The sequence below is a fragment of the Conger conger genome, chromosome 14, assembly GCF_963514075.1.
Source record: "Conger conger chromosome 14, fConCon1.1, whole genome shotgun sequence".
In the NCBI taxonomy this organism is placed as follows: Eukaryota; Metazoa; Chordata; class Actinopteri; order Anguilliformes; family Congridae; genus Conger; species Conger conger.
In genome coordinates this window covers 1,268,685-1,283,684 of record NC_083773.1, presented here as the reverse complement: position 1 = coordinate 1,283,684, position 15,000 = coordinate 1,268,685, and the positions used below count along the sequence as shown (strand labels likewise).

At 52.0% G+C, this 15,000-nt stretch overlaps 1 protein-coding gene across 3 annotated transcripts in view; it reads right to left on the bottom strand.

The window, feature by feature from the left end:
- ppfia4 (PTPRF interacting protein alpha 4) overlaps positions 1-15,000 on the bottom strand; it is a 64,326-nt gene that overhangs the window by 11,347 nt on the left and 37,979 nt on the right. Inside the window, exons 12-24 of one of the 3 annotated variants that reach the window (XM_061218596.1) lie at positions 14,725-14,816; positions 12,901-13,030; positions 12,056-12,127; positions 11,329-11,555; positions 10,599-10,827; positions 8,487-8,522; positions 7,854-7,993; positions 6,487-6,611; positions 5,663-5,744; positions 3,050-3,131; positions 1,804-2,004; positions 751-813; positions 239-265 (exon numbers count right to left, since the gene is read on the bottom strand). In XM_061218596.1, the coding sequence (XP_061074580.1) occupies positions 239-265; positions 751-813; positions 1,804-2,004; positions 3,050-3,131; positions 5,663-5,744; positions 6,487-6,611; positions 7,854-7,993; positions 8,487-8,522; positions 10,599-10,827; positions 11,329-11,555; positions 12,056-12,127; positions 12,901-13,030; positions 14,725-14,816 (1,506 nt within the window). The remainder of the gene's footprint in view (positions 1-238; positions 266-750; positions 814-1,803; positions 2,005-3,049; positions 3,132-5,662; positions 5,745-6,486; positions 6,612-7,853; positions 7,994-8,486; positions 8,523-10,598; positions 10,828-11,328; positions 11,556-12,055; positions 12,128-12,900; positions 13,031-14,724; positions 14,817-15,000) is intronic. The other 2 variants (XM_061218597.1, XM_061218599.1) reach the window with 2 other exon arrangements.

The window sequence follows — 15,000 nt, the reverse complement described above, 5'->3', positions numbered from 1 at the left end:
GGTCTTTTTCACACAAAAAAATAAACATATATATAATAAAGTCTAGGGTGCCTAAGACTTCTGCACAGTACTGTAGAACCACATCAGCTGAGAGCGTCTGCTTACTTTGGGAGTCCTATGCTGATGAAAGTAAGCAGACGCTCCTGCATGCAAACACGTGTTTGTAGGTTTGGGGCGGAGGAGGGTTTGACAGGAAGACACGGCACACGTGTGTGACCCTGGTGACCCCGTCGCTCACCTGAGCCCAGCTGCCCTCCTCGTTCTCCTGGCCGGCGGAGGCGAGAGCGTGTTAGCGCAGAGGAGAAGAGTTAGCACGTTAGCACACAGAGGAGGAGAGTTAGCACGTTAGCACACAGAGGAGAAGAGTCAGTCCGAGCAGCCAGAAAAGAGCCAAGACTCACAAAGAGATCAGTCTCACAAAAATCCAGGCACGCACACACGCACGCACACACACACACACACGCACAGTCTCACAAAACCCAGCACAACTTTGGCAAGAGTCACTGCTCCACAGGGAGCACATTATGGGATTCACATATAAATGGAAATAGAACAAAGGAGGAGGTGAATCCCTCCCTCACACACACACACACACACACACACACATACACACACACACACACACACACACACACACACATACACACACACACACACACACACACACTGTCGGGGTGTGAGCAGAGGGAGTACGGAGGGGAACTGAAACATATGCCAGGGCAGCGAGGGGGGTTGCCAGATGGTACTGACCGCTTTACTGGAGGTTGCCATGTTCTCCATTTCCTCATGAGTCAACCACACGTTTCCAGAGGACTGTGGAGGAGAGGAGAGAACAACACACACACACACACACACACACACACACACACACAAACATACATGTTTACACACATACACACACGTTTACACACACACACAAGTAAGTTACAGGACTCGTGGGGACCGTTTAGAGAAGGATCAGTACAGGACGGACGCCGCTGAATCCCAGCTTCACTGTGTTAATCTGAGCTGCGTTGGCACGGAGACTCACGGAGAGGAAATGGCAGCTAGCAGACAGGAAACAACCCAAACTCAGAGCCTATTGAGAGAGCATCGCACTGCTTCAGCCGAGGTGCAGGACAAAGACGTCACAGCTGAGAGAAACGCTCGACGGCCGGGTGGAAGCACACGCTCCAGGCCCATGGTGGGTGAAGTGGAAGCAGGAAGCAGGAGTGCGGGAGGGACAGTGATGAGGACGGATGAGCTACATCACTGTGTGGGAAGGCCAGGCACAGGCGTGGGCTATAATAACCACTCATGATTAAGAGCGGGGCTTTTACGGAGAGGGAGGTCAGGGGCGGGGCTGTGGTTATGGGCGGGGCTCTTACAGTGAGGGGGCGGGGCTACGGTTACCGGGTGGGTCTCATGGTGCGGGAGGTCAGTGCGGGGCTCTTACAGTGAATGGTTGGCAATTATATAGCGCCTTTATCCAAAGCGCTGAACAATCGATGCTTCTCGTTCACCCAGGAGCGAGGCCAGGGTTATGGGCGGGGCTTACGGTGCGGGAGGTCAGCGGGGCGGAGGGGCGGGGCTTACGGTGCGGGAGGTCAGCGGGGCGGGGGGGCGGGGCTTACGGTGCGGGAGGTCAGCGGGGCGGAGGGGCGGGGCTTACGGTGCGGGAGGTCAGCGGGGCGGAGGGGCGGGGCTTACGGTGCGGGAGGTCAGCGGGGCGGAGGGGCGGGGCTTACGGTGCGGGAGGTCAGCGGGGCGGAGGGGCGGGGCTTACGGTGCGGGAGGTCAGCGGGGCGGAGGGGCGGGGCTTACGGTGCGGGAGGTCAGCGGGGCGGAGGGGCTGGTCAGAGACACCATCTCCTGGATGGCGAGTCGCAGCTTCAGCCGGTGCAGCGGGTTGCTGATGCCGATCTCCCGCTGGATCTCCGTGTCCGACAGCGCAGACATGATGGCTCCACTCTTCACGTTCGCCCGGCACGCGGCCACGTACCAGGCCGGCATCCCGACCCACAGCTACAGGGACAGAACCACAGACACGCTAACACCCACAGCTACAGGGACAGAACCACAGACACGCTAACACCCACAGCTACAGGGACAGAACCACAGACACGCTAACACCCACAGCTGCAGGGACAGAACCACAGACACGCTAACACCCACAGCTACAGGGACAGAACCACAGACACGCTAACACCCACAGCTACAGGGACAGAACCACAGACACGCTAACACCCACAGCTACAGGGACAGAACCACAGACACGCTAACACTCACAGCTGCAGGGACAGAACCACAGACACGCTAACACCCACAGCTACAGGGACAGAACCACAGACACGCTAACACCCACAGCTACAGGGACAGAACCACAGACACGCTAACACCCACAGCTGCAGGGACAGAACCACAGACACGCTAACACCCACAGCTACAGGGACAGAACCACAGACACGCTAACACCCACAGCTGCAGGGACAGAACCACAGACACGCTAACACCCACAGCTGCAGGGACAGAACCACAGACACGCTAACAACCACAGCTGCAGGGACAGAACCAGAGACATGCTAACCTGCTAACTGCTCTCAGTATCAGAGGAGCAGAAAACAGTCCACAGCCTGCTATCATGCTAACATGCTAACTGCACTTACTAACGTGCTAACTCCTCTCAGTATCAGAGTAGTAGAGTACAGCTGACAGCCTGATATCATGCTAACATGCTAACTGCACTTACTAACGTGCTAACTGCTCTCAGTATCAGAGTAGTAGAGTACAGCTGACAGCCGCTATCATGCTAACAGACGGACAGGCGCCCCAGGGTAAGCAGGCTCTCCAGGGGATGGAAAGGGGAAAGTGTGTGGTGTGGGACCCTCAGCCCAGAACCCCACCGGTGTGCGGTCTCACAGTGTGGGACCCTCAGCCCAGAACCCCACCACTGTGCGGTCTCACAGAGCGGACACAGACTACATGAGAGAGGAGCCGAGGACAACAGCTACACTCCTTCATCCCTGAGCCTCTGATGCCTAAACCACAGAGGAAGAGTGTGAGTCCATACCTCCAGCCAGGACACCACGGTGGGGCCGTCCCATTGGGCGAAGGGCTGGCCTTTCCTCCGAGCGTCCTCCAGCAGCTCATGCCTGAAGAGGAGAGAGAGAGAGAGAGAGAGAGAGAGAGAGGGAGAGGGAGAGAGAGAGAGAGAGAGAGAGAGAGAGAGTGGGGGGGAGAGAGAGAGAGAGAGAGAGGGAGGGAGAGAGAGGGGGAGATGAGGATAGAAGAGAAAAGAGGAGGACAGAAGAACAGAGGTAAAGAGAGGAGAAAGAAAAGGGGGAAAGAAAGGGAGGAGAAAGGATTGAGAGAGAGAGAGAGAGAGAGAGAGAGAGAGAGAGAGGGGGGAGTGCTCATTAACAGCTCAGGCCCACAGTAGAGCTAAAGGAACATCACACCTTTCCCAAAACAGGGAGAGAGAGGAAGAGAGGGAGAGAGAGAGGGAGAGAGAGCGGGAGAGAGAGGGGGCGAGGGAGAGAGAGAGAGACAGAGAGGGAGAGAGAATTCTCCCGAGTCCTTTAACCAGTTTGTTTGTTTGTATTTTGGAATCTTTCAAAATCAACCTGGGGCTCACAAGTCTGAACGCTGAAGACCGGAGTTCACAGAGACGCCCAGATTCACGGCTCAATCGTGATTGGGCGCTGTAATTAGGAGCACTTCCTTCCCTGACACTGCGGATTGCACGCTGGGTGATCAGCCTCTAACGAACACTACCGCTGGTCTTTCACCGCTCTTCTCCTGGCAGATTAAACAATCCCCAGATCAGCTCAGGCGCACAGACTTCTAACGCAGCTGTGGGCCTTCAACACCGCCTCTGGATATCCACAGTGACAGGAGCTTCAACGGAGAAATAAACGGCCATTTTAAAAATCAGCTCAGCCGGCTAACAAAATATCAAGCTTGACATTGTGTGGGTGTATATATTCCCAACTACTATTTTATTAGATTGTGTTATTTATATGATTTGTATATTTACACTAGCCACAGGTAATTGCGTAAAGTTTAATAATGCATACGTTGTTCTGCGCGGAGCAGTTTATAGCTTGTTGACAATTTCGCCTTTAGCCGTAGTCATGATATCCACTCAGGTGGCCCAAAACTAAAATATAAAAAGTGTTCAGACCAAGCAGACTCTGGTTGTCTCCCGTTTAGTTTCCTACACTACATGGCACCCTGTACACACACACCGTACACAGAAGAACTTCATCTCCCTGTTGTACAGAGAGACTCAAACCCTTCTGGCTGCTATAAGAACAGCCCGAAGACCGGCTGGGTCTTTACCCCTCTTTCAAGGAGCAGCTCCCTCAACATTAAACGAAAGTACCCAGGCGTCACCACTAGAGGGCGAAAGGGCCCAAAAAGTAGTTGCGATGACTCAACAATTCCAGGTCCAGGTTTTACGAGAAAAAAGAAAAACACGGAAAGAGGTTATGTCACGCTTATCTGTACTATGACCTTGAAGTCGTGGCACGGATGAAACGACTATTTCAGTAAATCCGCTGAGCGTCACACAATTCACTGTTCAGGTTCCTGTGCACGATCTCTCTCGCCGGAGTTCGTCCTGAAAGGAAGACGGCACAGCTGCCGCGCAGCCAGGAGCAGCAGCGGAGACCGAGCGGGGGGCGCCTCCGCGGATCTGTGTGCTAATGAAGCCAGGGCTAATTAAACAGACACAGAGGAGGGAAGGCCGCTTTATACCCGACTACAATCACTCTCACAGCCAGCGCTGATGCACTCCGCACCCCGAGAGGGGAGGAGTCCAACACAGCCAAGGGAAAACGGGGGGAAATAAAATCACTCAAAAAGGAGAAAATAAACTTCCCAGTCTGTTTGTCTAGAAAAGAGCGAGTGAACTAGCACAGCTTGAACATTGTGACGGCTAGAAGCGCTCTTTCACACTGCGCCTGGGGTTTGCACATTTGTGGTACCATAAATCAACGGTGGCTTTCACCCAACTCACCTGTTATTACCCCAGTGTGAACAGAAACAACACGATTTTATGTTATTTTATGTTAGATGTAACAATTATGGCCAATTTCTTTTTTTTTAAAGATATTTTTTAGGCCTTTTTCAGCTTTATTGGACAGTATATAGAGACAGGAAGAATGGGGGGCGAGAGAGAGGGAAAGACATGCGACAAATTGTCAGACGGTCAGATTCGAACCGCTGACGTCGCGGCTCACAATGAGCATGCGATCAGTGCTCTACAGTATTTAGGTATAGGAAATTATATATTTTGTAAAATACATTGAAATAATTATTCCTAAGAGTTATGAATTAATATCTTACAGCGCAGTCCTGATCTGACTGCACTGCAGTTCCAGACTCTAATCTGCTCTGAAGTGCCCCCAGTTTGTCATTTCATTTCCACCCACTCAAACTCGAACAGCACAGCGATTAGACCGTCTTTAAAGACACTCAGCTCTCCAGCTGCGGAGAGCTTTAGTGTTTCCTGAGACACGGGAGGGATAAAACAAGCAGCACTGTGCGCTACATTAGCATGCTACCATGCTAACAGTTTCCCTGCTCACTCAGAGCTGGGGGTGGCGTCAGCGCGGGGCTCCCCCTGCAGGTGAGCGGGGGGACTGCAGGGGTACTGCAGGGGTACTGCAGGGGTACTCACTTCTTCCTCATCCTGCGGTCCCGCTCCGCCTGCGCTCCCAGCTTCCCCAGGGTCAGCGTGTCCCCGATGCCCATCTCAAAATCTGCAACGCAAAGCCAGTGCCAGAGCGTCACCCCATGCTGGCCATCAGCTCATCTACCCGACTGAACGACAGCAGCCACTAAAACAAGGCACTAAAGGCACTAAAGAGGATTTCCCGAAAAATGAATAAAAACATGAACTGAAAATACATAAAAATAAAATATACATATATATACACACAGGTGGTCTGGCTATAACACATGCTGTCAGTGTGCATCAAAGAGTCCACAGTATAATGGAGGAGAAACACACAGTACCAGGAACAGGCAGAGTACCTAGAACAGTCTGAGTATCTAGACCAGGCAGAATAGCAGGAATAGTCAGAGTACCTGGAACAGTCAGAGTACCTGGAACAGGCAGAATAGCAGGAACAGTCTGAGTACCTAGACCAGGCAGAATAGCAGGAATAGTCAGAGTACCTAGAACAGTCTGAGTACCTAGACCAGGCAGAATATCAGGAATAGTCAGAGTACCTAGAACAGTCTGAGTACCTAGACCAGGCAGAATATCAGGAATAGTCAGAGTACCTAGAACAGTCTGAGTACCTAGACCAGGCAGAATATCAGGAATAGTCAGAGTACCTGGAACAGGTAGAATAGCAGGAATAGTCAGAGTACCTAGAACAGGCAGAATAGCAGGAATAGTCAGAGTACCTGGAACAGGTAGAATAGCAGGAATAGTCAGAGTACCTGGAACAGTCTGAGTACCTAGACCAGGCAGAATAGCAGGAATAGTCAGAGTACCTTGAACAGCCACAGTACCAGGAACCGTCACTGGTCCCTCCTTTCCCATCTGCTGCTCCAGACGACCCTTCTCCTTCTTTCCGAAGAGCCGACCGATGGACGACTTTATACCCTTCTTCTTCCCCTGTGGAGAGGCCCGGCTACAGTTACTGCTGCTACACACACGCCAACATCAACACACACACCAACATCAACACACACGCCATCATCAACACACACCAAAATCAACACACACGCCAACATCAACACACACGCCATCATCAACACACACCAACAGCAATACACACGCCATCATCAACACACACCAACAGCAATACACACGCCAACATCAACACACACGCCATCATCAACACACACCAACAGCAATACACACGCCATCATCAACACACACCAACATCAACACACACGCCAACATCAACACACACGCCAACATCAACACACACGCCAACATCAACACACACGCCATCATCAACACACACCAACATCAACACACACGCCATCATCAACACACACGCCAACATCAACACACACGCCAACATCAACACACACGCCATCATCAACACACACCAACATCAACACACACGCCAACATCAACACACACGCCATCATCAACACACACCAACAGCAATACACACACCAACATCAACACACACGCCAACATCAACACACACGCCAACATCAACACACACGCCAACATCAACACACACGCCAACATCAACACACACGCCATCATCAACACACACCAACAGCAATACACACACCAACATCAACACACACGCCAACATCAACACACACGCCAACATCAAAACACACGCCATCATCAACACACACCAACAGCAATACACACACCAACATCAACACACACGCCAACATCAACACACACGCCAACATCAACACACACGCCAACATCAACACACACGCCATCATCAACACACACCAACAGCAATACACACACCAACATCAACACACACGCCATCATCAACACACACCAAAATCAACACACACCAAAATCAACACACACGGCAACATCAACACACACGCCAACATCAACACACACGCCATCATCAACACACACGCCATCATCAACACACACCAACATCAACACACACGCCAACATCAACACACACGCCATCATCAACACACACGCCATCATCAACACATGCGTGTGTATGGTGTGTGTGTGTGTGTATGGTATGTGTATGGTGTGTGTGTGTATGGTGTGTGTGTGTGTGAGTGTATGGAGTGTGTGTGTGTGTGCGTGTGTGTGTGTGTGTGTACGGTGTGTGTGTGTGTGTGTGTGTGTGTATGGTGTGTGTGTGTGTGTGTGTGTGTGTGCGTGTGTGTGTGTGTGTGTGTGTGTGTGTTACCCTCGGCCATCGTCCAGGCTGCCGGTGAGCTGGCTGAAGCTCATTGGCTCCAGGCGCAGGTTTCGGGGGGAGGAGGGGGGGGACGTCTCACACTTGATGGTGGCCTTGTCCTCGCGGCCTTCGTCACGCGACACGGGGGACTGGGAGAGGTCAGAGGTCAGAGGTCAGAGGTCACCAGGACAGAGTTCCAAACTTCAACTCACACCACCAACCTCCCAAATGCCACTGCAAAAAAAGTCTTAACAAGTCTTAACAAGTGTTTTAGTCTTATAATGAGACTTAAAATATTTTTTTCTCACTTTCAAATTGAAAATATTTGCTTGCTTTAAGTTACGGGTTCCTTGACAAGTGTAATTCTCTTACCCCATTGGCAAATCTGGAAATGAGTAAAACGGTCACACCTCATTGGCAACATTTGTCTTTTTTTGAGCAAAAAGGCAATAGAAATGAGATTTGAAGCCTGTTGAGAACGACTCGCCCCGGCTCCAGATCTCAATAAAAACCCTCATCCCAGTATGGAGTGCATTCATCGATATCCCCTCATCTCCATCGACCTGAGGGATGTCTGCTGAGACACACCACACCACGCTCCTCTATCACCACACAGCACAGGGACAAGAGCGAGGAACTTACGAGGACTTTCCGCCGGTGTTTCCGCAAGTCGCTCGGCTGAGAGCATTAACGGACAGAGGCAGACAGGGAGGAACACATCATTACATGCGATTAGCTCATGATCTCCCCGGAGACTGAATACAGTTTTACTCTAGTGGGGGGGTAATAATACCAGAATTAAGATGCCCAGCTTGAGGGACAGACAGACAGACAGAAATGTGTTTAGACTGCTAATCCACACCCAGGAGACATGGATGGACAGACAGACACATGCATAGACAAAATGGCGGACAGACAGTTTTACTTGAACAAGGGGGGACAGGGATAATATAGTACCAGGGTCATGATGCCCAGCTCATGGGCGGTGGACAGACACACACACACACACACACACACACACACACACACACACACACAGACACACACACACACACACACACACACACACAGGGGTAATATAGTACCAGGGTCATGATGCCCAGCTCGTGGGCGGTGGACACATACACACACACACACACACACACACACACACACACACACACACACACAGGGGTAATATAGTACCAGGGTCATGATGCCCAGCTCGTGGGCGGTGGACACACACACACACACACACACACACACACACACACACACACACACACACACACACACACACAGGGGTAATATAGTACCAGGGTCATGATGCCCAGCTCGTGGGCGGTGGACACACAGACACACACACACACACACACACACACACAGGGGTAATATAGTACCAGGGTCATGATGCCCAGCTCGTGGACGGTGGACACATACACACACACACACACACACACACACACACACACACACACACACACACCACACACACACACACACACACACACACACACACACACACACACACACACACACACAGGGGTAATATAGTACCAGGGTCATGATGCCCAGCTCGTGGGCGGTGGACACACATACACACACACACACACACACACACACACACACACACACACACACAGGGGTAATATAGTACCAGGGTCATGATGCCCAGCTCGTGGGCGGTGGACACACACACACACACACACACACACACACACACACACACAGGGGTAATATAGTACCAGGGTCATGATGCCCAGCTCGTGGGCGGTGGACACACACACACACACACACACACACACACACACACACACACACAGGGGTAATATAGTACCAGGGTCATGATGCCCAGCTCGTGGGCGGTGGACACACAGACACACACACACACACACACACACACACACACACACACACACACAGGGGTAATATAGTACCAGGGTCATGATGCCCAGCTCGTGGGCGGTGGACACACATACACACACACACACACACACACACACACACACACACACACACACACACACAGGGGTAATATAGTACCAGGGTCATGATGCCCAGCTCGTGGGCGGTGGACACACACACACACACACACACACACACACACACACACACACACACACACACAGGGGTAATATAGTACCAGGGTCATGATGCCCAGCTCGTGGGCGGTGGACACACACACACACACACACACACACACACACACACACACAGGGGTAATATAGTACCAGGGTCATGATGCCCAGCTTGTGGGCGGTGGACACACACACACACACACACACACACACACACACACACACACACACACACACACACACACACACACACACACACACACACACACACAGGGGTAATATAGTACCAGGGTCATGATGCCCAGCTCGTGGGCGGTGGACACATATACACACACACACACACACACACACACACACACACACACACAGGGGTAATATAGTACCAGGGTCATGATGCCCAGCTCGTGGGCGGTGGACACATACACACACACACACACACACACACACACACACACACACACACACACACACACACACACACACACACAGGGGTAATATAGTACCAGGGTCATGATGCCCAGCCCGTGGGCGGTGGACACACACACACACACACACACACACACACACACACACACACACACACACAGGGGTAATATAGTACCAAGGTCATGATGCCCAGCTCGTGGGCGGTGGACACATACACACACACACACACACACACACACACACACACACACACACAGGGGTAATATAGTACCAGGGTCATGATGCCCAGCTCGTGGGCGGTGGACCGGGCGGAGAGTTTGGGCGTGGAGCGACCGCTGACGGGCGGGGAGGAGCTGGCCAATGAGAGCGCGGTGAGGGAGGTGGGGATGGAGGCGCGGGGGCGGAGCGTGACGTTCAGGGCGTCCATGCTGCCGCTGGTCACACGGCTCTCAATCTCGTCCGCCCGCAACTCCGCCGACTCCTTCTCCACCTGGATCATCCTGACCAGCCAGAAAAAGAGAAAAAGTCATAGAAATAAGATTTCAATTTTTATAGGAGGCTAAAATACTTTTGATAGACTTATATTTTGTTTTTTGCAGTGTAACAGAGGGACACTAACACACCACACAGTCTGAGAGATTTAGGCTGTCCCACTGAGGCAGTAACAGGTAGCCATCTCCTCGTTGATGGAGATCTGTACAGGTGGGGGCTGCGGCTCACCTGATCTCCTCGTTGATGGAGATCTGTACAGGTGGGGGCTGTAGTACAGGTGGGGGCTGTGGCTCACCTGATCTCCTCGTTGATGGAGATCTGTACAGGTGGGGGCAGCGGCTCACCTGATCTCCTCGTTGATGGAGATCTGTACAGGTGGGGGCTGTAGTACAGGTGGGGGCTGTGGCTCACCTGATCTCCTCGTTGATGGAGATCTGTACAGGTGGGGGCAGCGGCTCACCTGATCTCCTCGTTGATGGAGATCTGTACAGGTGGGGGCAGCGGCTCACCTGATCTCCTCGTTGATGGCGTCCAGCTGCTCCTGCAGCATCATGGCGAGGGTCTGTGCGTCGGAGTGTCCGCTGGGGGAAAGCAGGTCGGCCGAGCTGAACACCGTCTCGCGGTCGTCGTCGTCCAGGTCGGACAGCTCCGGGTCGCTCTCCACCAGGTGGGTCACGCTGGCCCGCAGGCTGGGGGGCTGGGGGCGCTCCCAGTCCTGCTCCACCACCGCCAGGATCTGGAGCACGGCACAGAGACACGTTACGTTACATTGCGTTACGTTACCGGGCGTTACGCATAACATTACAGCTATTTAGCTGACACTTTTATACAAAGCAATGTTTGGTTAGACTATGCAGGGGACAATGTGAGGTTAAGGGCCTTGCTCAAGGGCCCAATAGCACTGGCCTTCAGTGGACTTCAGTGGCCTTCAGTGGTTAGTGGTCAGCCAGTTAGCCCTTCAGGGGTTAGCGGTAGGCTACTAAGCGCTTCAGTGGTTAGCGGGCAGCTAGTTAGCACTTCAGTGGTTAGCAGTAGGCTAGTTAGCCCTTCAGAGGTTAGCGGTAGGCTAGTTAGCCCTTCAGTGGTTAGCGGTAGGCTAGTTAGCCCTTCAGTGGTTAGCAGTAGACTAGTTAGCCTTTCAGTGGTTAGCAGTAGACTAGTTAGCCCTTCAGTGGTTAGTGCTACACCAGTGTGGTAACAAGCACAGGTCCTCTTCAAACAGAACAGCATATCTACCTCATGTGCTTTCCTGCTCGGACTCAAAGCAGCAGAATCCATGACGTTTATCCCCATAATTCTGTCACAGCCCTGTTAAAGCCTTCACATTCACGACTACAGCCTTACAGAAATATACACCGTACAGAGAATCTCACAAAACATACTGGAAATAGCCACTTACATTCCATGTTTTTCCCAATGAAGCAGGAATTGAAAGGAGAGGACATTCCATTAACAGAATGCAGGTGAGAACATAGCAAACAGACCACAGGCTCTAGAACATTACATGTAAGAGGGAGAGAGGCACAAAATGGATGCTTTCAGGATGAAGGAGAGAACTGGGCTATATGGTGCCTCATTATGTCTGTTACTCCAAGACCTCATCTGCATGTGTGTGTGTGTGTATGTGGGTGTTGGTGTGTGTGTGTGTGTGTGTGTATGTGCAGGGAGTGGTTGTGTGTGTACCTGCATATATGACTGTATTTGTGTGTGTTTGTGTGTGTGTGTGTGTGTGTGTGCGTGTGTGTGTGTGTGCGTGTGTATCTGCATATATCACCGGGTGTGTGTGTGGGGAGTGGTTGTGTGTGTACCTGCATATATGACTGTGTGTTTGTTCATTATGCAATAAGAAATCTGCTATGTTTGAGTTGATATCAGCAGCTGAGCACATATAGCTGAAGACTGGAGAGGTTGGAGTTCAGTACAGGGCTGAAGGACTGAAGTATTTCTGCAGTAACGGTCAGATCTGGGGTGACGGGGTTTTCCTGTGAATGATATCGGGGTCGGGGGTTGGGCTCAGACCAGCAGACAGGCAGGTAACTCCCCCATGTTTGGGGTGCTGGTAGGGGCCCCGGGGGTCGTACCTTGGTGGGCTCGTCCCTCAGAGCTGCGAATCGGCCCTTCTGCGCTCTCCGGATGACGGCCGAGCTGAAGTGCTCCCCCTGGGGGTCGACCACGGAGAAGCGCAGGTCTGTGGCGCTGCCCAGGTGGGACCTGAGGGGGGGGGGGGGGGGGGGTCAGAGACACGCACTGCAGCTGACGGCCCGTCCACACCAACAACAATAACTATGACTATAACTACAACAATAACTGTAACTGTAACGGTTTTAAAAACAATCCCAAAGGCCCAACCACGCCAACAATGAGATCAATAACTATAAATACTGTTTTAAAAATCGTTCTAAATGCCCAGCTATACCAAAAAACAATAACTATGACTATAACTATAAATACAGTTTTAAAAACCCGTTCTAACGCCAGTGGATGGCGGAGTCTACGCCACGGTGGTGACGGACGACATCGTCGGGAATCCCTTCCAGAGCCCGTCTCTCCCGCGGCTTTCACCATAAACACACCGACAGCCAATCAAATTTACAGGCCGTTACACTCAAAACGGCAGACGACACAGCCGAGAGACTATTTACAAACGTTATCGTTCAGCAGCGCGGATGCTCACGTCGTTATCTTTATAGTTATTGATTATAGTTATAGTTATCGTTTATAGTTATTGTTCATAGTTATAGTTTAGAGTTATAGTTTGTGATGTGAATGTGGCTTTATCCTCAGTTCTGCACAGCGTCCGCACAGATATGTTTTAATCGGCCGTCACACAGGGCGGGCTGGCCGGACGGACACGCTCTCTCACTCCACGCCCTGTGACTGCCCTCCATGCTCTGAGGCCGCAGCGCGACCCCCTGCACCACTGCGTGCCCATGAAACATAAACCCAGTCCTACGCCACCAGGAGCTGCTTGGTATGTGCGCCTCGTAGAGGACCTCCTCTTAAACAGACTCCCAGAGGCTCACTTATGATTATTCCATTCATATTTCAATAAGGCTCAAGCGTGAATTACGGCTATGAATTATATATATATGTGCTGAATTATAACTGTGTCTTTATCCACTCAGTTTTTCAGAGATTCGAATGTAGGACAAGTATCGAGGCTGGGTGCTGACAGATTCCTCAGGTGTACCCCAACAGCTCCTGTGAGGGCCTGGGCCGTACCCCATCCCCCCAAAACTCCCCTCCGGCTGCCATGTCCCCAGATCTGTCCTGCGGCCCCCAGGAGAACAGGGCTTTGTGTGCTCCATGTCCTAGACTGCAGCACTGTTGGCCCCTGATGGAGGCCCTTCATGAGGAGTGCTGTGAAGGTCACAGTTTTCATAAACATGTTGTTTTTGTGTTTTATGTTGAGCCCGGCTGCATACCTGGGTGTACCCCTAAACCCCTCTGTGTGTACCTGGGTGTACCCCTAAACCCCTCTGTGTGTACCTGGGTGTACCCCTAAACCCCTCTGTGTGTACCTGGGTGTACCCCTAAACCCCTCTGTGTGTGCCTGGGTGTACCCCTAAACCCCTCTGTGTGTGTCTGGGTGTACCCCTAAACCCCTCTGTGTGTACCTGGGTGTACCCCTAAACCCCTCTGTGTGTACCTGGGTGTACCCCTAAACCCCTCTGTGTGTACCTGGGTGTACCCCTAAACCCCTCTGTGTGTGCCTGGGTGTACCCCTAAACCCCTCTGTGTGTACCTGGGTGTACCCCTAAACCCCTCTGTGTGTACCTGGGTGTACCCCTAAACCCCTCTGTGTGTACCTGGGTGTACCCCTAAACCCCTCTGTGTGTACCTGGGTGTACCCCTAAACCCCTCTGTGTGTACCTGGGTGTACCCCTAAACCCCTCTGTGTGTACCTGGGGTGCAGCCCATCCCCAAAAACTCCGCTCCTGCGCTTGAGGTGGTCAATCTCCGTCCGCAGTTTCTCGATCTCCCCGATCAACCGCTCCTGGACACAAACACGTCAGGGTGTGAACGATTCATAAAACATAACCTACATAACATGACATGAGGCATTATTACAAAAGAGAAATGGTTCGTCGTGAATAATGGCACGGTGGGGGGAGAGGGGCATAAGATGGCTGCTGTCTAAAGGACGGTGAGGAAGGGCTGAGGGAGCAGGGCTGATGGAG